The sequence below is a fragment of the Mucor velutinosus genome (assembly GCF_035048745.1).
Source record: "Mucor velutinosus strain NIH1002 chromosome Unknown tig00001561, whole genome shotgun sequence".
Classification (NCBI taxonomy): Eukaryota; Fungi; Mucoromycota; class Mucoromycetes; order Mucorales; family Mucoraceae; genus Mucor; species Mucor velutinosus.
This window is the reverse complement of record NW_027041903.1, coordinates 37,442-61,278: the sequence shown is the minus strand read 5'-3', so window position 1 is coordinate 61,278 and position 23,837 is coordinate 37,442. Positions and strand designations below refer to the sequence as shown.

At 38.5% G+C, this 23,837-nt stretch overlaps 9 protein-coding genes across 9 annotated transcripts; 5 read left to right on the top strand and 4 right to left on the bottom strand.

Annotated features, from left to right (window-relative positions):
- Nucleotides 1-537: 537 nt before the first annotated feature.
- ATC70_008156 (uncharacterized protein) lies at nt 538-1,980 on the top strand (the record flags this gene model as incomplete). The annotated part of the gene is made up of 8 exons (XM_064827410.1): nt 538-552; nt 610-843; nt 899-940; nt 992-1,130; nt 1,196-1,246; nt 1,298-1,504; nt 1,569-1,755; nt 1,818-1,980. 8 exons carry the CDS (start codon nt 538-540, stop codon nt 1,978-1,980), a joined length of 1,038 nt encoding a protein of 345 aa, XP_064686694.1.
- A 234-nt stretch (nt 1,981-2,214) lies between these two features.
- Nucleotides 2,215-3,364, top strand: ATC70_008155 (uncharacterized protein; the record flags this gene model as incomplete). The annotated part of the gene is made up of 2 exons (XM_064827409.1): nt 2,215-2,606; nt 2,740-3,364. The coding sequence occupies 2 exons, from the start codon at nt 2,215-2,217 to the stop codon at nt 3,362-3,364; spliced, it is 1,017 nt and encodes a 338-aa protein (XP_064686693.1).
- Nucleotides 3,365-4,552: 1,188 nt separating this feature from the next.
- ATC70_008154 (uncharacterized protein) lies at nt 4,553-5,454 on the top strand (the record flags this gene model as incomplete). Its single annotated transcript, XM_064827408.1, has 7 exons — nt 4,553-4,558; nt 4,614-4,675; nt 4,732-4,798; nt 4,863-4,969; nt 5,112-5,208; nt 5,274-5,324; nt 5,380-5,454. 7 exons carry the CDS (start codon nt 4,553-4,555, stop codon nt 5,452-5,454), a joined length of 465 nt encoding a protein of 154 aa, XP_064686692.1.
- Nucleotides 5,455-6,219: 765 nt separating this feature from the next.
- ATC70_008153 (uncharacterized protein) lies at nt 6,220-6,654 on the top strand (the record flags this gene model as incomplete). The annotated part of the gene is made up of 1 exon (XM_064827407.1): nt 6,220-6,654. The coding sequence occupies one exon, from the start codon at nt 6,220-6,222 to the stop codon at nt 6,652-6,654; it is 435 nt and encodes a 144-aa protein (XP_064686691.1).
- Nucleotides 6,655-10,306: 3,652 nt separating this feature from the next.
- Nucleotides 10,307-11,451, top strand: ATC70_008152 (uncharacterized protein; the record flags this gene model as incomplete). The annotated part of the gene is made up of 4 exons (XM_064827406.1): nt 10,307-10,380; nt 10,430-10,792; nt 10,892-11,121; nt 11,171-11,451. The coding sequence occupies 4 exons, from the start codon at nt 10,307-10,309 to the stop codon at nt 11,449-11,451; spliced, it is 948 nt and encodes a 315-aa protein (XP_064686690.1).
- Nucleotides 11,452-17,745: 6,294 nt separating this feature from the next.
- On the bottom strand, nt 17,746-18,384 carry ATC70_008151 (uncharacterized protein; the record flags this gene model as incomplete). Its single annotated transcript, XM_064827405.1, has 1 exon — nt 17,746-18,384. The coding sequence occupies one exon, from the start codon at nt 18,382-18,384 to the stop codon at nt 17,746-17,748; it is 639 nt and encodes a 212-aa protein (XP_064686689.1).
- Nucleotides 18,385-20,362: 1,978 nt separating this feature from the next.
- On the bottom strand, nt 20,363-21,440 carry LSC2 (succinate--CoA ligase beta chain; the record flags this gene model as incomplete). Its single annotated transcript, XM_064827404.1, has 3 exons — nt 20,363-20,729; nt 20,779-21,173; nt 21,231-21,440. 3 exons carry the CDS (start codon nt 21,438-21,440, stop codon nt 20,363-20,365), a joined length of 972 nt encoding a protein of 323 aa, XP_064686688.1.
- Nucleotides 21,441-22,077: 637 nt separating this feature from the next.
- PFK26_2 (6-phosphofructo-2-kinase) lies at nt 22,078-22,833 on the bottom strand (the record flags this gene model as incomplete). The annotated part of the gene is made up of 1 exon (XM_064827403.1): nt 22,078-22,833. The coding sequence occupies one exon, from the start codon at nt 22,831-22,833 to the stop codon at nt 22,078-22,080; it is 756 nt and encodes a 251-aa protein (XP_064686687.1).
- A 429-nt stretch (nt 22,834-23,262) lies between these two features.
- ATC70_008148 (MFS domain-containing protein) lies at nt 23,263-23,781 on the bottom strand (the record flags this gene model as incomplete). The annotated part of the gene is made up of 1 exon (XM_064827402.1): nt 23,263-23,781. One exon carries the CDS (start codon nt 23,779-23,781, stop codon nt 23,263-23,265), a length of 519 nt encoding a protein of 172 aa, XP_064686686.1.
- Between the last annotated feature and the right edge of the window lie 56 nt (nt 23,782-23,837).

The window sequence follows — 23,837 nt, the reverse complement described above, 5'->3', positions numbered from 1 at the left end:
ATGATTTGGCAGAAAAAGGATACAACTTCTTTCCATCCCTTAATCATGGTCTATTCGTTGCTATAGAGATAGACAGAGATTTGAATATTTCAATGTTTATGGGTGTCAATTTCAGTCTTGATCGCGCGTTGTGTGTGTGTGTGTGTGTGTGTGTGTGTGTGTGTGTGTGTGTGTGTGTGTGTGTTGTGGAGTATCAAAATGGAAATCACACTTACTTGAGTCGTTTACTGTCTCGCTGATTATCTTGAATAAATCACACAAAAAATACACAAAAAAATGGCAGATCTCTATGAAATCAAATGAATGTTTAGCTTTTTTTAAAAAAAGAAAAAAGAAAGAGAGAAAACGACAAGGAGAAAACAGGGAGAGCACAAATGTTGTACCTCATTTTTGTTTATTGGCCTATTTTAATTGATCCAATCACAGCTACAAAGTTTAAATTGACTGCTTGCCCTTTTGCGTCTTCCATTTGGATGTACTCGGGTGCTCAAGTCCTATCTCTTCTTGTTCTTGTTTGCGCGCGCTTGGATAAGCATCATGTCTGGAAAGCCTGTAAGTGTATAAGCCGAGCTGTAGAGAGACACTGCGCTCTAAAATGGGATGCAATAGCTACTGGTCATAGGAGGCATTGCCTTGGATATAACAGCTACCGTTGGAAAGTCATTTGGAGCATCCATTTTACATACATCTACACCAGGACATGTCAAGCAGAGTCTAGGCGGTGTGGGCCGTAATGTAGCGGAAGCAGCATGGAGAACAGGCGCCAATGTCAAGCTAGTGTCTGTTGTAGGCGACGATTTAGCAGGCGAATCAGTCAAACAAGGATTGAAATCCATTTCGATGGTACAGCCGAGGATTCAATGTTGCACGCATGATTTTAATCGAATTCACACCCTAGAACACAGAGTACATTCAGACGCTTGCCAATCAACCTACAGCTGTATGTAAGTCAAGCAGCTTATATGAGCCCATCACTCATGCATCGTAATAGGTTTACAACGCATTGCATTCAGAGGATGGCCAATTGGTAGCAGCAGTCGCAGATATGAACATTTTCGATGCTATGGATGCCATAAAAGCAAGTAGCTTACTTTGTATGATGGATTTATCTACTAATCTGGATCTCGCTGGTAGGTAATCTCGATTTTGCAGCATGAAAAACCTAGTTTTGTATGCTTTGATGGCAACATAACAGCTCAAATGATGAAATCAATTGCCATGGCATGTCAAGCATTGTCGATTCCTGGTAAGTAGGTGTGCCTACATTAGGAGCATCTGACTGAAAGCGACCCAATAGCATTATTCGAGCCAACATCTGTCTCAAAATCCTTGAAACTATTCCAACATGCAGAAACAACGATGGCACAGGCTGTCAAATACGCTTCGCCGAATCAATTTGAGCTTGAAGCCATGTGTAATACCATTCGATCTAATCCCATCTTATCGAAAGCGACCAAGAAGCAGCAGAGCGACATTTTAGCGAGAATGCCATTGACATTGAAAAGTAGGATGTTTGAAAGAAGCCAATGGGTGTGTTGGAGAAAATGACAACTTACTCGAACATGTAGACGCACCCAAACTAGCGCATCTTGCATTACCAGACGCATGCTTCTTATCTCAGTTTATTCCAAATGTGATTACAAAACTCGGTGAGGAAGGTTGCCTGTATGTCAGCAAGAATGCGGGCGTCGAATACTTTACTCCAGAGTCTATTCAGCCAAATGAGATTGTGAATGTAACGGGTGCTGGCGACTGGTAACACAGATGTAAAGAGAGCTCTTGTATGTACAGCAACAACTAACCTCCAGTTTCAACAGTTTTGTCGGTACCTTAATAGCTAATCTACAGAAACATGCCAACGCCACCATGTCCTCCAATGTCCTGAGATCCATCATTCACAATGCGCAAATGGCATCCATTAGAACATTGAAATCCAACAGAGCTGTGAGTGATGAAATTTCATCTGATTTGTTGCTGTAACATCATACAAATATTATCCCGCCCCCCTGAAATGAAGATTCCATTTAGACTGAATAAACAACGATGGTATAACATTGATTGATTTCACGGATAAACATTAATGATGTGACTGAAATCAACGCATTTCCCCGGGGGTTCTTGGCCTTCAACCTCACTCTGTATAAAAGGCCCAATGTCCAGTGGCAGAACCCCGCGTTTCCTTTGTTTATCTTTTTTTTTTTATATATATCAAACATGTTTGCTACCTCTCGTGTCTTCACCTCCATTGCCGCTAAGCGTGCTTTCTCTACCTCTGCTGCTAACCTCTCCAAGGTTGCTGTTCTCGGTGCTGCTGGTGGTATTGGTCAACCCTTGTCTTTGTTGTTGAAGGAAAACCCTCATGTTACCCACCTCTCCCTTTACGATATCGTCAACACTCCTGGTGTTGCTGCTGATATTGGTCACATCAACACCAACTCCAAGGTGACTGGCCACACTCCTGAAAACGACGGTTTGAAGGCTGCTCTTGAGGATGCTCACGTCGTTGTCATCCCTGCTGGTGTCCCCCGTAAGCCTGGAATGACCCGTGATGATTTGTTCAACACCAATGCTTCCATTGTCCGTGATCTCGCCTCTGCTGCTGCCAAGTAAGTATAATATTCAAATGAGTGGGTGGAATATATATATACATATACATATATATATATATATATATATATATATATATATATTGGAGAAGAAGGAGAAGAGATGATTAACTCGCCATCATCCATTCTTTAGGTACTGCCCTAACGCTCACTTCCTCATCATCTCCAACCCTGTCAACTCCACTGTCCCCATCTTTGCCGAGACCTTGAAGAAGGCTGGTGTCTTCAACCCCAAGCGTCTCTATGGTGTCACCACCCTTGATGTTGTTCGTGCTTCTCGCTTCGTTGCTGAGGTCAAGAACCTCGACCCCAAGGATGTCAAGGTCACCGTTGTTGGTGGTCACTCTGGTGTCACTATTGTCCCTCTCCTCTCTCAAACTGGTATTGAGTTCACCAAGGAAGAGCTCGATGCCTTGACCCACCGTATCCAATTCGGTGGTGATGAAGTTGTTCAAGCCAAGAACGGTACTGGTTCTGCCACTCTCTCCATGGCTTATGCTGGTGCCCGTATGGCCAACTCTGTCTTGGAAGCTACCGTTGGTGGTAAGAAGGGTGTTGTTGAGCCCTCTTTCGTCAAGTCTGATGTCTTTGCCAAGGAAGGTGTTGAGTACTTCTCTACCAACATTGAACTCGGTCCCGAAGGTGTTGAGAAGATCAACGGTCTCGGTGAGATCTCTGATTACGAAAAGGAACTCATTGCCAAGGCTGTCCCTGAATTGAAGAAGAACATTGTCAAGGGTAACAACTTTGTCCAATAAGTTATTTCGTAGTAGTATGCTATAAAAAAAATGACCTTCATCCCTCTCTATTTCTCATCCCTCACTTTCACATAAACACTCGATCGTATAATATCTAAAATCCAAAAATTAAATTTGATTTTGACATCCTTGTATTAAAATAAACCATTTGTAAATCTTTACATTTCAATCATGTTTGCACATCTCTTTTTCGCCAGATGATTGTGGGGTACAAGTTTCTCTTTTCGGATGTAATCTAATCAGTTTGGCCACCTTCCAAATAACCTTATTCATCTTTAATTGCACTCTGGGGTTGATTATCATTTGACGTCATATGAAAGCAAATGTCAAGACAGAAGCTTGTGTTCAAAGTATTTGTCATTGAGTGACATAATAGGTTATGGTGCGAACATAAGGACATTTAAGACTACCGAATAGTACTGCATTCTCCCTCATATGGTGCCATGCGCTGCTATTGTTTGTCGTCTATGTAATCAGATCAAAATTTCAAACACATCCAGAGATCTGATTACATAATGCGGCATCTATTCTTGCTCTTTCTTCCTACCATCATGTAAACCGCACATTGCTGTGATCAAATCCATGGCCAGATGTGAGATTTGATGCTATGTTGCATGAAACAATTATAAACGTATAATAAACAAGCTCACATAGATGCCTACATTTGCAAATTCATCATGATGAAACCATGATGAAAGGCGTTACCTCAAGTCATATCAAGTGAGAGGTTTTGAATCAGATTATGCTCAACGGTCTTGTAGACTGTGTTGAGTGCTTGGTAACAATCTTCAGAGTGCTTCATGGGTATCTTGTCGAGCATTGAGACTCTTTCAATTAAAATCGCATTGAACATTCAGACTTGAATATGGCTCAAATCAACGACTGTGGATGTGGACAAGAACCTTACGTCTATCGATGCATGAGTGTATGAGCTTCGCTTTTACAATATATTAAGCTTGCGCCTGTAAACATGTAAAAGTGCGTTGCAATGATGTGCTTGCTGGCACTGTACATAGCAGGTGTCTGTTTAATCATTTATGCGTATCCCCAACGTCATGTGGCAAGAGAGCTGTGGTTTCCTGCGGCTCTCGAATCGCCATGTCCATATTTAAAGCAGCTCATGCTTTTTTCCATTAGCCTAATTTCTTTTCTCACATCTTTCGTATATTAATATTTATCGATCTCAACATGAGTGTAAGCATAAACGCGTTGCATATGCACACGATCCTGTACTTAGAGCTTCAAGTAGGAACCCAAAGTTTCTTCAGTACAATCTCGTATGTTCCAAGCAAAAGCCTCTAGAAAACTAAGGTAAACTTCAGCTGGCAAATGTCCATCAACAGAGACAGTACTCATGCGACGTATAGCTTTGAGAAAATTGGGCAAGAATTAGGAGTGGACGAAGTGTATGCAGCAGCTATATTCTACGGACAGGTATACACGACTCTTTTTACACAGATTATTGGATTCTGATGCTCATTGATTCCAAATGAAAAAGGCCAAGCCCACTGAGGACCAAATCAAGAAATTAACAGCCTTATTGAACATCCCCACACAACATTTGGTTGAAGAGATGGGAGAGCACTACTTTCCATCCAGAGGAGGGTAAGTAGACGATAGGTGCGAGGAATTCGTGTGTGCGTGTGTGTGTGTGTGTGTGTGTGTGTGTGATACACAAATGGCTATCAGGATTATGGAGAACAACAAACATTATCTTCTCACACTCCATGTTTTATGGATAACATAGATTAATGTCAATGCCGCCAGAGGATCCAACTCTTTACAGATTTGTTGAAATGATTAAGGTGTACGGTTACCCATTGAAGGCTATTATTCATGAAAAGGTAAGAGAAAGAGGCTGTATTATCAAGTGAAGAGAGATGTGCCTATTTAAAATTACATGCACTAGTTTGGCGATGGTATTATGTCAGCCATTGATTTCAAAGCACATGTTGAGAAGGTAATCGAGCGATTAATACATGGCACCTGCAAATATGTTAATAATTCAAACTTAGGTGGAGGATCCAAAAGGAGATCGTGTTAAAATCACTTTGGACGGAAAATTCTTGCCATTTAATAAAGGATGGTAGAAATTGCAAATTTCTTTGTTTCAATAAAGTATTGCCGTATTTATTCAAATGAAGTATATTGTTTTGCGCTCTGTCTAGGCGTTAGTGTTTGCCAAATGGTACAAACCTTTCTTTATAGTGATTCAGGCAAGCGCTGCAATCAGAGTAAAGCAACTAGGATAGAAATGTAAATGCATATGCTTCTCATTTATCACAAAAGTTGGCCATTTACAAGAACAAATGATTAAATCATGTTCTTATTATATGCTATTTTTCTGAAAAGAACTACAAAATGTATCACTTGCTTGATTTAAATACATCGATTAAATAGTACACATGTATTAGTCATAACAGAGATATGTATGAATTGTGGTATGCGGTAGTGACATCGCTACGACAAGTAGAAACTCGTATATGACAACATTTCGCAGCGATTAAAGAGTTAAGCGAAGGCTGACGGAATCAAGCATAATCGACAAGTGTTCAAAGTAAAAAGACTCGGCATTGCGAGAAACATCAGAAATGTCCAGGCCTCATAGCTTTCGTTGAGATTGTTAACAGATATCACCGTTACAATTCATAATAAGTTCACAGGAAATGGTCAGAAGACTAGATGCGACTCGGTCATACTTATCGTATTGGTGATTCCATCAGTGCAGCATACCCTCGTTCGCGGCAGATGACTACCGAACGGCGAGTCTTTTGAGGAATCTCTTCTTTTGCCCCAAAGTACTGGAAATACAAGTGCTGGACAATTCAGAGCAAGAATGTCGAAGCTATTGCCACATGTTTGGACATGTAGGCTTGCAAGGGCACTCTTGTAAGAATTGCAACCACCATTATGGCAAGGGGTACTTTTGTGCGGATGATGGCGCTTCTGGTTCTTCCAAGTTGGCCCGTAGAATATCCAAGATCCAGCCAATTGTGGACAAGACTTTGGCCACAGAGGCTGGTGCTGCTGTTCTTATGGCCAAGAGCAAGGAAGTTAGTGATACTTCTATTGTGTCTTCCGTTGATGCTCCTGTTGTTGATGAAGTAGGGTCTGGCACTGACACTGATTCATCTTCCATGGAACAGACTAGGAATATTGGTACCGAGAACCTGTGTAGTCGCGCTCAAGCTTCGCTTGTAGACGGCATGGACGATGTGTCTGTTGCTGATGCTGAATCAATGCAAAATATGGCTGCTCAAGAACGTAAGTTGGATGCATTACTGATTTAGGAGGCCGTACTCATACTGGCTTTAAGGCTGCCGCTGCCAGCAGTGTTGTACAACTGGCATATGAAGTATCTACTGTTCCTTGTATTGGTTCCGTAGTGTTTAACGCCAATCATAATGAACTTATCAGTTCACATTCATTTGAATATTTTCATTTTATTTTAGAGAAAACGAGCCTGTCTTATTAGGAATGGAATTCTTTCCAAATTTGGTATTAGCCTTAGTGGTTGGGTAAATTAGCGTAGCTTCCAGACTAGCCCTAGGATACCAGATCCCATTGACGACTCATCAATAGAACTTAATAGCCATTTATTATCATCATGAACCGTCAATCAAATCCACAACAATGCCGAGTGGTGAAAACAAGCAACCGGGCCACCTGTATTTATCTTGCGTCCCATTCATCACATTATACCGTATCCTCTATTTGAATCCATAATAATGCTGTGTATTGTGTGTTGCGCTCCATTAGATTTGCACCTACAGTACTTCCCACTTTGTACACTAACAAACAGTTTCAGTAGAGGGTAGCACTTTATGAGAAAAAAAAAACAAAATTCTATTTCGAGATTTGGTTGCTAGCTGCACAAGCAAGTTTGGTTCAATCAAATTTTCAAGTGAGTTTATTAGGCATTTACAGTTAGTCAATTGCCAGTAACTACAAATAATGAATCGATAGGCAAGGTGCTAGAGCATCTTGTAGTCAAAACCGCTTGACCATACCTTGCTTCACTGTCATTTGGTAGAGGGCTAAAGTTTTGTGGTGCATTTTACTAGTGTTTCGATGCTATTACCCGTATAACTGTCAACTCAACCTGACTTCTCCAATAACTAAAATTTTCTCCCCTTTTTCTGCTCTACAAAATGAGACCTCGTTTTGACACCTACGATGTTTCATTGTAAAAATCGATTTTTTGACCGCCAAATAGGATCTTACAGTGGCAAAACCCCGTTTTTTTTAATAACTTCTCGAAATTGTCTGTATGGTGCGCATGTCTATAAAATATATCTAGGGCGTAGAATTTCTGATGTTGGCGCACAAAAAGAATCATATATGCGCGACTACAGCAAAGGCTAGCCTCGAGTAATTGCTTTTCGACAACAATTTGGCAGGGAATAGCCTATTAGGCGCTGTAGATCCACGAGAACTGGTGCTACACCTTCAAGTAAGACCTCAAACGAAAGGTAGCTCTTTGGTTCACGCAATAAACAGTACTGTAAATGAAGTAGCGCAAATTTAGTACATACTCTCCTTGAGATTCTTCAAAATATATGAAACACAAGCTTATTTGTGCACAAGCTATATAGCATCACTTACATGTGTGGTACTATCTGATGCGCATTAAAATTCCCTGTCAAGCTACGTGGCTAATATAACTGTATTAGGAATTTTTTGACAATTTTTCTGCCTAAAAATCGCAAAATACAGAATTTTGAGCAAAATCATGAAAGTGGTGTGCATTTGGAATTTAAAACACACATATCATAATAGATCCATAGTACAGCTATCGAATGTTTTTTGTTTTATCTAAATCGGATGCGTCTTTCACGAGATATAATCAAAAATTCCTTCGTGCAAAATCACCGATTTTTGGCCAGAGTTTGCCTACAGTAGCAAGGCGAAAATCTGGATGACAATTTTTTTGAGATACCAAACTGTTGGTATCTCATGATATAATTATGCTAGAGCTTTGAATCAGAGCTCATTCGGTAGGATTTTTTTTGCTCTACACTTTGATAAGTACTACAAGTACAGTTCTGACAACAGAAACTTGGTAATTCGTCAAAAACAACCAAAAAATCGCAAAAAATATCCTATCAAGAACCAGTCTAATAGCCTAGATTTATACACTTAGAAGTGGTATCGTTAGGTTTTCCTTTAAATTCTACCCTAAGTTTGATTAAGCTGAAAAGCATGGTTATTATCAGAATTGCATGGTTTTGAGGTTGAACAATTTCAGAAATCTATAAATCTTCATTTGGAGCAGTGTGAAAGCTGGGCTTTCCATATATTAGAATGTCGCCTTTTTAGTGAGTGGCTCAATTGGAAGGCAAAATTTGCTACCTTTGTCAAATATAGCCTCTTAATTACAAGTGACAGAACGATAAGTAAGGTGTTGACAAAGCATGAAGTAAAGATCGCTAGCTTCTACCTTGCTTTGCTACTCTATAACAGGTGTTAATACCTATGATACTCACTACACTGTACAGTGATGTTAGTAGTGACGGCTTTCAACTGCAGTTTTTTATTAGCATTCTTCCCTTTTTTTTTATTGCACTTTGCAAGCTTTCTACTCATAAAACAACGCTACCTTTATCGATAAAACTAGAGTATGTATAATTGACAACAGCACAATAGACGTAGAACACAATGCTAACGCGTATTATATAGTGATTGCACTTGTGAAGGTCCTGGTTTGGGTTCTATATCTGGCCTACTGCTACGCGCTTTGTGGTGGTCGCTTCGATGGTCTTATCCTGGTGCTTGCGTATCCCTTGGTCTGTTCTCTTTGGTGAATGCTGGTTTTCAAGTCTATCTCTGGCTATGGTACGTGGTAAGTAGCTTTTTTTCCTCTGGTTGCAATGATATAAAACGTCTTTGAACGTTTGTGTTATTATTATTGCTTCCTTCCTCATGATAATGCATTTTATCATGATGTTTGTTTTGTTGCGTTCTATTTGTTACGTTTTCTTTCTCTTTTGTTGGCTGTGATATGATCAGCTCAACAAGTACTTGTTGCCTACATATTACTATACCCCTATAGTAGTATGTTCTTTTCTTTCTTTTATTATTATTATGTTTCTTTGAAGCATACCTTTTTATGTTGTGTGGATGTGCCTATCGCTGAAGCTCAACAAGACTCTAACCGAGGCTAGGAGGTGGATAGGCTGCCTCCACTTAGTTACCACTACTTACTTCAGTGATGATTGAGAGTCTCAACGCCAGAATCTAAAGCTAGCAGGTGTGGTAAGGCATGCTCTAGCACCTGGGGGAGATTTGATGATAGCAGCGGCTATATTATTATGTCGGCGCTTAAAATTTTGCCTCACATCAAAACAGAGGGAAACCCTCGCAAATTTTTTTTTAGGTCAGCGGAGTTTTCAAGCAATCTGATTGGCTAAGAGGTTGAAACAACGAATATCTACAACTAGTTGATCTCCTATTAATTTGTCATTTAAAACTGTTTCGTTTTTGTAATAAAAGGGTATCCGAACAAACTATTTTGTATTAAATAATAAAATAAGATGCAGTTATTTGATTTGGCATCCATTACACATTCTTATGAGATAGATATTTATTAAATTTACAATGTGAAAATGCTTAATATTAAGTATTACTTGAATACAATGTTATTTACGTTGTTATTACAACAGTATTTATTAAGAATGATTGCAGAGTATTTATACGTTTGCAACTAGCTTGTAGGATTAGTGATGATAGAGAGCAATAGATGCTGCTATTGCGATATCTGGCAAATGTTGTTGACGTTTGATTTAAAGTGGTAATCAATATTATGTTCCTGGTGTTATCGGTGTTCCTGATTATGAATCTGAATCAGAGTTTGGATCTGCATCTGGATTTAAATTGACACGGTTGACAGCTGGCGATAAAGTGAATATCAAAGCAAAGTATGATGGTTTAGATGTGAAGAAAATGTGGAAATTGTCAACCGGTACTGTTGTCGAAGAAAAGATGAGAGAACGGGCATTAAAAGAAGATTATGAGCAGTAAGTATGAAATGTGTAAATTGATTTAATACTTATATTTTTATATTAGTTTGGTACATTCGTTTATTTTCAATATAAGAGACAAGGACTGGCTGGATTATTTCAGTGAATCTGAATTAAAAGAAATCCAAGAGTACAATGCTGTGGAATTGCCACCTGTTTCTGAAGAGGTAGAAGAATATTTGAATGAGTTGAAGGGACTTTCAACAACAAGTTTGTATACAAAGGTCTCCTCGGAAGAATTGGATCTAAGGACAGACGCGAAATGGGTCCAAGATGTGTTCTTACAAGCATTCCGTTTGTTGCAGTCTGGCTTTGTGCCTATTAGTAATATTACGGAAGGTGGATTGTTAAAACGTGTGTGGGCCTGCATCGATGCTTGTTTCGACTTTTCAAATATTACATGTATAAGGTATTTGTAGCCATGTTATATCAGTCTTTAGCTAATGGTTTTTAGTGGTGAGAGATGTAGTAAGCCGTCAGCTGACGCATTAAATGCGAACCGTTGTAGTTTGTTGTCACGACAAAAATCTGGTCGTAAAATGGATCATTTATTTTTGTATAAAAATAATGAGCTGGGATGCGGCGAATGTGGTTTAGTTGGAGGTGTGAATACCACAAAAGAGCTCTCTGATGCCAACTTTAAAATGCCAAGAGTGATGAGAGATATGTTGATAAAGTTGGTGGGCTTATCGCCGGCTTTGAAGAGAAATCCTGTAATTACAGGATTTTATATTGAAGGTCAGTTGTGTAAAGGACTATAGATTGCTTTTGTTAATATTTCAAATAGAAATGAAATTGAAGATGGTGGTGTTGGATAGCCCTTGTGGTTATGTAACAAGATATGATGTTATGAATGATTCGTTGTATCCTGAAGATAAATGCCAGCTGTATCGAAAATTGTCTGTTGTTGTTCGAGTTATTGTTGGTGCTAGAAAGTTGATGGAGCAAACTGCGTTCAAGCTGATGAATGATACAACAGAAATTTCGGTTGGAAAACATCAAGTAGAACATATGATACCTAGTTTTATATCTAATTCTAGTAATAAGAAGCGTAAGCAAGAATTGTAAAGATTTATTCAGTAAATAGTAACATTAGTATTATAATGTATATGTATTCATATGTAAATGTTTTGTCTTCAAAATATACGTAGATATGTTATTGCCTAAAACTTCCTTTGGCTTGAAGCCGATAGTCTCTCTAAGAAGCCAGATAGATAAATCTATTAATCAACTAAAAAGTTGACCTGCCTATTTAGCAGAATAAGGTCTCGTTCGTTATCGGAATTAACCAGACAAATCACTCCACGAACTAAGAACGGCCATGCACCACCACCCATAGAATCTAGAAAGAGCTTTCAATCTGTCAATCCTTACTATGTCTGGACCTGGTGAGTTTCCCCGTGTTGAGTCAAATTAAGCCGCAGGCTCCACTCCTGGTGGTGCCCTTCCGTCAATTCCTTTAAGTTTCAGCCTTGCGTCCCATACTCCCCCCAGAACCCAAAAACTTTACTTTCGCTAAGATGCTGAGCTAGTCATAATAAACAAGCCCAATCTCTAGTCGGCATAGTTTGTGGTTAAGACTACGACGGTATCTAATCGTCTTCGATCCCTTAACTTTAGACCTTGATCAATGAAAACGTCCTGGATCAAATGCTTTCGCAGTAGTTTGTCTTCGGTCAATCCAAGAATTTCACCTCTAGCGACCAAATACAAATGTCCCCAACCGTTTCTATTCATCATTACTTAAGTTCCTGAACCAACGAAATAGGGACTAAAGTCATATTTCATTATTCCATGCTAACACATTCAAGCTTGAAAGCCTGCTTTAAACACTCTGATTTGCTCATGGTAATCATCTGGCTAGAGACTATAAACAACCGAAGTCATTCATAGCATAACCAGAAAAAAAGCCTCGATAAAAGCGAGCTTAATCAATGAAGACCAGGCCACCTCATCTAAAGGCTAAAATTTGACTACGGACGTTTTAACTGCAACAACTTTAATATACGCTATTGGAGCTGGAATTACCGCGGCTGCTGGCACCAGACTTGCCCTCCAATTGATCCTCGTTAAGGGATTTAAATTGTACTCATTCCAATTGCAAGACCTTAAAGGCCCTGCATTGTTATTTATTGTCACTACCTCCCCGTGTCGGGATTGGGTAATTTGCGCGCCTGCTGCCTTCCTTGGATGTGGTAGCCGTTTCTCAGGCTCCCTCTCCGGAATCGAACCCTAATTCCCCGTTACCCGTTGTAGGCATTGTAAGCCTCTATCTTACAATCTCAACCATGATAGGGCAGAAAATCGAGTGGACTGTCGCTAGCACAAGGCCATGCGATCCGCTAAATTATTATGAATCATCAAGGGAAACTGGTTTTACCCAGCATTGGCTTTATCTAATAAGTGCACCCATTCGTAAGTTTGGGTTTTTTTGCATGTATTAGCTCTAGAATTACCACGGTTATCCAAGTAGTAATGAATATGTCACGTAGATAATAACTGATTTAATGAGCCATTCGCAGTTTCACCATATAAATTTATTTATACTTAGACATGCATGGCTTAATCTTCGAGACAAGCAGATGACTACTGGCAGGATCAACCAGGTAACTAAATGAATAAGGACACTATATCCGAGGATATAGATGAAAGGGCAATGAATAAATTCACTGCTCTTACCCTTTATTTCAAATTACATGGCACTCAATTACTTAAAATCGAGCTATAACGGCTTCGTTGTAATTTCGTCTGTTGCCAGAGTACTCTAACGCCATGACCATTACTGAACCTTTAGCAATCCTATCATTTTTCTTGCGTAATACTGAATCAGAATGTAATATTTTGATCCTGCACTCACTCGATGGACTCTTGATTTCCATTAAACTTTGCAGCTCTGTTTCGTCAAGTTCGCCCAGTTGTATTATAGTAATATCATTATCCATAGTTGGAAAGCAATATACAATACCCAAATCGTCTCTAAGCAATTCATTGCTGAAATGCCTGGATTAAATCGTAGCGATAATTTCACAAAAGTTCAACTACACTACTGAGTATACTACCGTAGTGTTCCTATATATAAAATACATAGAAACAAACATAAGAATACTCTGATTGCGATCTGGATAGAAGAATCACCAATTGTTAGATTCGTTTTTCTTCTACAATGAACGAACGAGGCTTTTTAATTGATGTTTAATATATTTTAGTTTTTATAAAATAGTGATACATCTGTCTTTAAATATTACATACACAGTCTTCCAAAACGTGATACCTTCTTACTGCAATTTCCTAGTAAGCAGACGGAGAATCAGTAATCTTTACGCGTCTCACACTAAAAGTGCAATTGAGATAGTATACACTAAATACCAAGTTGTTTGATATATATATTGACAAGCAAATGTATTAAAAACAAAGAAATTTGACAGCATTCAAGCCTTAATATCTTGACATGTAGGCTTTTATGAGCCATCAGAATAACGCTAAACAATTGTACTCGAGTAGCAGTAACTTCCTGGCACTTTTGCTCAACTTTTTGAGTCAAAAAAAATATGGTCAAGAATCGACTCAAAACCATGAGGTATCCCTCATAATTTTCATCGAAAATCAAACAATCGCATTTTTCACCTTGAAAACGAAGACTTTTACTATGGTATACGAGCCTTTCAGCACTTCGGGTGGTTTCCTGACCTACGCTTCGCTTCGGTGGAAACCAACCTACGTTCAAACGGCTCGCGCTGCCGCGGGCCTTTGGCTAATATCCCAAAATTAATATAGCTAAAATGTTAGAAGAGGAACCCTGATTGTTGATTGATATATAATCACTAATCATATGAGTGTTTATGCTTCGGATGGTTCTCACCGAAGCGTAGCGAAGGTAGAGAACCAACCTGCGCAGCGGCAGCTCGTGCTACTGATTTCTCTTGCGTATTTTATCAAAATACTGCTACTTTCATTTTGACCCTCCACTTACACATAGCAACCCTTCATATTATCTGTGGATCTGATTCTTATGTGATGTTCTACATCCATATACACGTAGCTACTTCATATACGGGCAAGCAGCATACTGGTATTCCCACTTTTTAGTCCTTAGTGTCCCTAATACAGCAAAATATGAGTGCATTTGAGCTGAATTTTCTTGCGTTCAAGGCCGTTTTAGATCGTCAGAATAGCCCCAAATGGTTGCTTTCATCTGGCAGTTACTTTCTGACACTTTTGCTCGACTTTTTGGGGACCAAAAAAACATGGTCAAAAATCGACCAAAAAGCATGAGGTATCCCTCATGGTTTTCATCGAAAATCAAACGATCGCATTTTTCATCTTGATAATGGAGACTTTTACTATGGTATATCTTGAATCAAAATGTTTCTATCAATCCAAAGCAACCTCTGAAATTATCTTTGTGGGACTTTGATATGTAAAATTTCGACATTTTGGCCATAAACCTCTTTTCATATGTTTACAAATCATTTAATAAGTGAATTCAAAACATCTATTTTACTTAGTACCATTGGAAGCGCCTTGAAAAGTACTCCAGGAAAGCTTAAGGAAGCATGGGGTGATTATCATACTTCACTTAGTCGAATCTGCAAAAATAGCTCGATCGAGTCCAAAATTATCAAAATATGTCCAATCTGGAACAGACTATGATTCTGGGTTTGAATTAATTTTGGCTGGTAGGGCCAGCTGGAAAACTCATGCCCTTTTCATAAGGCAATACAGTAGTAAATGCCCTTGAAGCGTATAGAAAGTAGGTGGAAGGTCATAGCACTATCGTTTATAATGATATTTTATTGCCTTCTATATCGTTCATAATGATATTTTATTGCATTCTATATTTAATAACGTTAGTCTGGACATTGACAATGCATGGGTTGCATAAAATGTCTGCAGTAAGTAATGAAATCTCTGAGGCTCTGAGACGTCGCTCAAATAAAACATTGACAGCATTGAGCAGAGGAAAGAGGGTAGAAACAACAGTGGTTTTTGTTGATTGATTGTAAAATCATTATTCTCATATGAGCCAGGACAGATAGATGCCTTGAAACTCAGGTTCCATATTAGGATTGTAAAGTGCAAAAGTACTGAACATTTATTATGTTATGATATGAGCCAGGACAGATAGATGCCTTGAAACTCAGGTTCCATATTAGGATTGTAAAGTGCAAAAGTACTGAACATTTATTATGTTATGATATTGAATCAAAATGTTCCTCTCAACCCAAAGCAACTACTGAAACTACTTTTATGAGGTTTTCATATGCAGGATTTTGACATTTCGGCCATGAACCTCATTTTGTATTTTTTAAAATAGCTCAATTAGCTCAGTCAGAACACCTATTTTTTTGGCACCATTGGAAGCGCCTTAAAAAGTACTTCAGAAATGTTTTAGGAAGTAGGGGCTGATCATCACAACTTACATAGTCGAAACCTGCAAAATAGTTTAAAGAAGTCGAAAAAGGACGAAATCTGGTCAATCTTGATTAAAAAAAAAATAAGTTGGATTTGAATTTATTTTAGCGCTGCTGGCTGACCAAAATGCCTTTTATACCCATTCAAGAATTATTTTATACATGTCCATTATACACAATTGTCTGAATAGACTAAAAAAAGGCAGATTTGCAGCAGTTAATGCTTGAAACACATCTTTTACATAGATTTTTGATAATCATTTTTAAAAATTTGACAAAAAAAAAGTGCAAAAACTACAGCAACCAGTATTCCCATGTGGTCCCCCACCATAGTACTGACTGGTCCAGATGTTGCTTAACTGCGGAGATCGGACGGGATCCGGTGCTTTCAACATTGTATGGCCGTAGCTTATAGTTTAAAGCATTACAATGAATAAGTGCTATACTCAAAACACTATATGATAGTGGATTTACCTGCAGTATGCCGCGTATAATATAGAAAAATTCTTAGAAGGTGTGCCATGCCTGCAAATAATGCCTGGAAGGTGTGTTTAGCCTGCAGATAATGTCTGGGAGATTAACTTTACTCACGTAATTCAACAGCATTGGACCTGTAATAAAACAGCCACCCAAACGCACTTTGATTGAAAACCAAAATTCATCAAATAGCACTCATTCAAATTCATGCTATTTGAATCTATTAATAAAGCGCTCAAATGTACATCAACAACCATTTAAACATACTAAAGTAAAGATGCACGCTTATCTCGCACATCGTGTGAATGAATAACTCCTGATCACAATGTATTCAATCACACCCATGATGGTCGTAATAGGTGATGGTATCTTTATTCAAATAAAATCAAATCAATAACAAGAATATTCAAATATATCAACTATGCCCTGCTGCCATAGTTGCACAATATCCCAGATAAAGGGTTCCATACTTCAATAACAAATATCACACTTTAAACCATCAAGGTTACATTAAACCATACTATAACGATAGCTCATCCAAGCCCATCAACGTTACTCAAATCGACCCTTATGGCCAGTGCTCTTGCGTTGATTACCACTTTAAATCAAACGTCAACAACATTTGCCAGATATCGCAGTAGCAGCACCTATTGCTCTCTATCATCACTAATCCTACAAGCTAGTTGCAAACGTATAAATACTCTGCAATCATTCTTAATAAATACTGTTGTAATAACAACGTAAATAACATTGTATTCAAGTAATACTTAATATTAAGCATTTTCACATTGTAAATTTAATAAATATCTATCTCATAAGAATGTGTAATGGATGCCAAATCAAATAACTGCATCTTATTTTATTATTTAATACAAAATAGTTTGTTTGGATACCCTTTTATTACAAAAACGAAACAGTTTTAAATGACAAATTAATAGGAGATCAACTAGTTGTAGATCATCGTTGTTTCAACCTCTTAACCAATCAGATTGCTTGAAAACTCCGCTGACCTTAAAAAAATTTGCGAGGGTTTCCCTCTGTTTTGATGTGAGGCAAAATTTTAAGCGCCGACATAATAACAATATAGCCGCTGCTATCATCAAACCTCCCCCAGGTGCTAGAGCATGCCTTACCACACCACCTAGCTTTAGATTCTGGCGTTGAGACTCTCAATCATCACTAAAGTAAGTAGTGGTAACTAAGTGGAGGCAGCCTATCCACCTCCTAGCCTCGGATAAAGTCTTGTTGAGCTTCAGGGATAGGCACATCCACACAACATAAAAAGGTATGCTTCAAAGAAACATAATAATAAAGGATTATTTACCAACTCTCAGTAGTGAGTGCCATTTGAGGTTCCCTGCTATTTTGGGACCCAGATTAACATAACACATTTTAAGCGATTTTTACAAAATCCACAGGAAAACAAAGATATTTATTAATGAAAATGCAACTATTGATGGTAAAAAAGGCTCAGCTAGAAGTGTTGCAATTTTCTTCTTTTCGTTTCTTCGTAAGGAAAAAAAGCGCCTTTTTGTAGCTCGGTGCCCAAGCGATCCAAAGACCAGTGGCGAGTGTTGAGCACCTTTTGTAGGGCGCCTACAGCAGAAGTGGGGGAGAGACCAAGATCCAGCTGAAGGTCTTCAACTGAATCAATGATTTTTTTACGGATATTGAACCTTTTTCTGTCGTCTTTTCTCCATTTAGCGCCCCACTTGTCTTCTAATTCTTGAACAGACCAGAATCCATCTCGACCTATTGTCCACTCGTCCCAAAGATCACACACAGTTGTCACTTGTCGACTCATTTTGTATAACGGTACACCTTCTTGATTGTATGGAAGTGAAATAGTTGCAACTGCGGTGTTGTTGTAACCTGGTGGTGGTGGGCTTTGTTGGGATTCTTCCGAAAATTGTTTTGATTGCGATACATCTTCTGATCTTGGCAAGGCAGAGGTTTTTGCGACAGCGCCTGTTGTCGCTACTGCTTGGTTCCCTTGGTCCATTCTAAAAGACAGTTGCAGTTGCTGCTTTCCGGTGACTATATTGTCAAACACTTTTTGCATTTGCTGCTGGATTTCATCCGACTTCTTTTGACGTTCTTTCAATTCTCGCATTGTATTTGCTATACTTCGGTTGATGCTGGAAAGCTGCTCTTGTACTTCAGGCGCAAATCTTTCAATAATTAATGAATGGGGCACTTCATTTTCTTCAACGTGAGCTTTTGCTTTTCTATAAACAAAGCAAAAAGATCAGACACACAGTTTTCATTTTGAAAAAAAAAAGCTTTATACCCTTGAAATTCTAGAAAGAGTGGGTTTCTGATTAAATTTCAGGAACATAAGTACAAACTAAAAGCGAAAAAAAAAGTTCTTTCAGGTGTTAATAACCAAAAGAATACATATATTTTTTATGATAAGGCCTTGGATAATGCACATATCATTAGAATGTATTAAATCCTAATATTTTTTATGTAAATGTCAAATATACACGCTTGGAACGAAAACTGGAACCCAAAGATCAATAACAATTGTTATTTGACAAAGTATTGGCTTATAACAAAAGTTATCACTCCAATCGGGTTCCAATTTTGCTGGGAACTCAATTTTTTTTGGAACCTCCAAAAAAAAATAATAAATGTTCAGTCCTTTTGCACTTTACAACCCTAACATGGAACCTGAGTTTCAACGCATCTATCAGACCTGGCTCATATGAGAATAATGATTTTACAATCAATCAACAAAAACCACTGTTATTTCTACCCTCTTTCCTCTGCTCAATGCTACCAACGTTTTCTTTGAACGACGGCTCGGAGCCTCAGAGATTTCACTACTTACTGCAGACATTTTATGCAGCCCATGAATCGTCAATGTCCAGACTAACGTTATTAAATATAGAATGCAATAAAATATCATTATGAACGATATAGAAGGCAATAAAAATATCATCATAAACAACAGTGCTATGACCTGCCACCTACTTTCTATACGCTTCAAGGGCATTTACTACTGTATTGCCTTATGAAAAGGGCATGAGTTTTCCAGCTGACCCCACCAGCCAAAATTAATTCAAACCCAGAATCATAGTCTGTTCCAGATTGGACAAATTTTGATGATCCTGGACTCGATCGAGCTATTTTTGCAGATTCGACTAAGTGAAGTATGATAATCACCCCATGCTTCCTTAAACTTTCCTGGAGTACTTTTCAAGGCGCTTTCAATGGTAGCAAGTAATATAGATGTTTTGAATAAACTTATCAAATGATTTATGAAAATATGAAAAGAGGTTTCTGGCCAAAATGTCGAAATTTTACATAACAAAGTCCCAAAAAGATGATTTCAGAGGTTGCTTTGGATCGATAGAAACATTTTGATTCAAGATATACCATAGTAAAAGTCTTCAATTTCGAGATGAAAAACGCGATCGTTTGATTTTTGATGAAAATCATGAGGTATTACTCATGCTTTTTGGTCGAATTTTGGCCATGTTTTTTTGGTCCTCAAAAAGTTGAGCAAAGGTATCAGGAAGTAACTGCCAGATGAGAGCAGTTGTTTGGTGCTATTCTGATCATCTAAAACGGCCTTGAAAACAAGAAAACGTAGCTCAAGTGCGCTCAGATTTTGCTGTATTAGGCACATTCTTGACTAAAAAGTGGGAATACTAGTATGCTGCTTGCCCGTATATGAAGTAAATACGTGTATATGGATGTAGAACATCACATAAGAATCAGATCCACAGATATTATAAAGGGTTTTCATGTGTAAGTAGAGGGTCAGCTTGAACGTAGTAGTAGAATGATAAGTTACGCAAGGGTAACCGGTAGCACGAGCTGCCACTGCGCAGGTTGGTTCTCTACCTTCGCTACGCTTCGGTGAGAACCATCCGAAGCATAAACACTCATATGATTAGTGATTATATATCAGTCAACAATCAGGGTTCTTCTTCTAACATTTTAGCTATATTAATTTTGGGATATTAGCCAAAGTTCCGCGGTAGCGCGAGCCGTTTGAACGTAGGTTGGTTTCCACCGAAGCGAAGCGTAGGTCAAGAAACCACCTGAAGTGCTGAAAGGCTCGTATACATAAAAAAAAAAACTTACCTAACAGATTTGATTGTGCTAAAATCAAAACAGGAATCAAGACAAGACCATACACGCTTAACGACATTTCCCTCGGTTTGTGATTCCATTGGAAAGAAATCAGACTGCAACAAACGAAAAGCATCACGGTATGACTTTTGAAGCCAACTAGAATCAGACGCAATGTCATGAACACCAGAGTCAACTTTTGCATATAATTGGGATGGATTCAAAGTGTTCAACGCTTGAATATAACTTTCTACTTCCGCTGACATGACAGGCATTTCCACAGAACGAAAACTACGAATTTCTTCTATTTCATCAGATTCAAACACTTCAGACCAACATGCATCATTAACATCCAAAATCAGTGAATGACAAGGACTAAATAACTTGAATTAACCCATGACCACAAATAGAACCAACAACTTACTGTTCATATTCAAATCCCAGAGCAACTTCTTTCATCTTATCTTCCACGATGGTTCCATTGGATAATCGCCACATCTTACTTCTATCCAATCTGTCGTACAAGCTTTGAATGATTTTTTTATCCAGTACACTCAATTTCGGAATCTTGGCTGAGGGAGAATCAGTATCACAAATTGATTCAGCAGCATTTGATTGAGCAGTTGATGATCGACGAGCAGAAAAGTCCGATGCAAATGATATAGCTGATAAGCCAGAATCAGGTGCTGATAGGCCAGACACGCAAGATTTGGAAACAGATCCTGATAATTCGCAACGCTGAAAGCCATACCGACATTTTGCAGACATATCAATGATACCTGAAGCAACAGTTATCCATTCTGCCTTTCTCGTTTTAGACTATCCAGATATACCATTAACTTACACTAGCATTCTCAAACTCATGTTAAAACTCACCAAATCAATGTTCTTGGATCTAAAATGTTCGACCATTACACGATTCCAGCGGTTAATATATTCTTGAAGCGGAGTACCATCATATCCACGGATGATTGCATCCTCCATTTTAGTAACCATGCTAAAGAATGAAGCTGGTTCATTCGAAATCATCATGTTCAAATGAGCTTCAGTGATTGCTGAATTAAAGAATTGTGTGTCAGTAACCATGAATTTTGATTAATTTTGATTGATTTTTTGGTTTTTTTAAAAAAAAACAGACACACGGAAAAACTTTTTCATTAGCATATGCTTGAAAAACAGTCAAAACCAGTATAAAAGAAAAAAAAACATTCAAAACTAAAAAAAAATCTTTTGCTTTTTTCCTTTTGATTCTTATCAAGTAGAGATATCTGCCAAAGAGTGTAAGTCGCTATAGTTGATTTGCTCATTATAATGCATCTTACAGCAGATACTCTTCTTTGTTTTTTTCTTGTCAAGCAGAGGATTGTCAAAGGGTGTAACTCGCTATAGTTGATTAGCTCATTATATCGGTTCTTACGACTTTTACTCTTCTTTGTTTTGTTCTTGCCAAGATATCCTCTATTGCAGTTGAGTATTGGTTCATCCGACAGCCTGGGATCGCGGATTATCTTTGTTTTATTCTTATTGGGAGAATGTCTTGTTATAAAGCGTTATCATCCTATCTTTAAACCAATTCACATCCTCTTTTATTGAAATTTATAACTTCTACTGAAATTTACTTTTTTGGGATTATAACTACTTTCACCTGTTCGCGGTTAATCCTACCAAATTCTAAAAATAGAATAACAAAGCAAAGTAGAACACATGGAAACAAATAAACATTTTATTTCTTTGATCTCTTCTGAAGCTGCTTCAAAATCATTGCTGTTCTCTTTTTCTTATACTGCTTAGAAGAGTCCGTAGTAGACAGGGAATCTCTGGTACGAGAACGCTTCAAGGCACTGAACAACACTTGGCTCTCTTCCTCATCTGTATCTTCTTCACCAGGCATCTCCATCGTCCCAGTTGCTGCTACACCCACAAATCCAGACGTAGCTATTGCTGTCCGACCAATACGACTTGAAAATGTAGAATCTGATAATGAATCCTCAAGCATCTGATATAAACCTAAATAATCAGGCTCTGATGTGGACGATTCACTAGTTCCAGAAGCAGTCTGTTGTGTAGTAGTAGACGTTGATTGCTCTGGCTGTTGGGCCATAGGTAATCCTGAAACAGCACCAACAGGCAGCTTGCCAGCCCTCTTTGCCGATATTGATTGAACAGCTACACCTGGTGGAGATGTTGATGTTGATATTTGTCCAATTACAGTTGCTTGAGGCTGTTGAGATGATGCAGATCGTTCCTTTCGTTTAGCTTGAGCTTTCTTCTGCAACACTGCCATTGCTACTGACGTTTTACTAGTTGATTGCTGCGGACGAACATCTTGTTGAAATTGCACGTCGACATCAAAAACACTTGAAGTAGGTGCACCCATCTCTTTAAAATCATCTGGCCCAAAGTCAATGTCAGCTTCCTCAGCCATTGCCAGATCCTCTTCCTGTCTAGTATCTGGAACAAATCTCACTTCACCAGTCATCTTGATAAAGTAAAAACCAGCCTTTGGACCAGGGCACAAATGTATAAGGCAAAATAGTAGGTGTCGCTCTATTGACAAATCCCTGCGGAATATAAGGATCAGATGGCAAGACAATGCAATCTAACAAATCCAATCGTTGTCTTGCTTCAGACACAGGCCCTGCAATATCCATCAACATGGGCACCTCCTTCAACTTGGCATGAAAATTGAGATGATGTGGCTTTACTTGCAATTCAGCAAAATTCTCACGATACATGTCTTCTGTACAACTAGCCGTGTACCATAATAGACCAGTATTAACATCATACACTGGAAAACAATATCGCTGCTGATCCCTATTATGTTTAATACCAAGGACATCAAATAAACACACTTCAGTCAACATTTTACAATAAATGAAAAACAAAAAAATAATCATGCCCATTGACATCATTTATTCATTTCTTGAGTAACTTGATCAGAAGCCAATTGCAGCGACTTTGTAAAATCGAGAAATTGTCTTTGTGCTTTGATATCCTTGAGCAACAGCTTCCATGCCTCCTCCATGTCGTTTTCCAATGAATAGATTGTGATATAGAGACCCAACACAAACGCACCTGCTTCATTACCAACCACATCAACCAGTTGAGCTACTCTTTTACATCGTCTTTGGAATTTACTGACAGCGGGGCTAGACTTCAAGCCGACCAGAGTGCGCAACTCCATCCAAGAATCCTTTGAAATCTGGTTGCTGTCGAGCTGCTTCAATGTTGATATGCATGTGATATAAATAGGCAAATACGCGAACTTGAGCAATCTCTCTGGCTGCCTCAGAACCCACGATTCTGGTGTTGACTGCTTGAATATTGTCAAGAAGATTAACTCTAGTGTCCATGGCCTTGAGAACAATAGTACTGTCCAATGTTGCATGAGTAAATCCATTGATCTTCTGACGAATTTCAGCCACATTTAAATCTTGAATCTTGCTAGTAGACTCACGATCCTTAGCACGATATAACTCAATA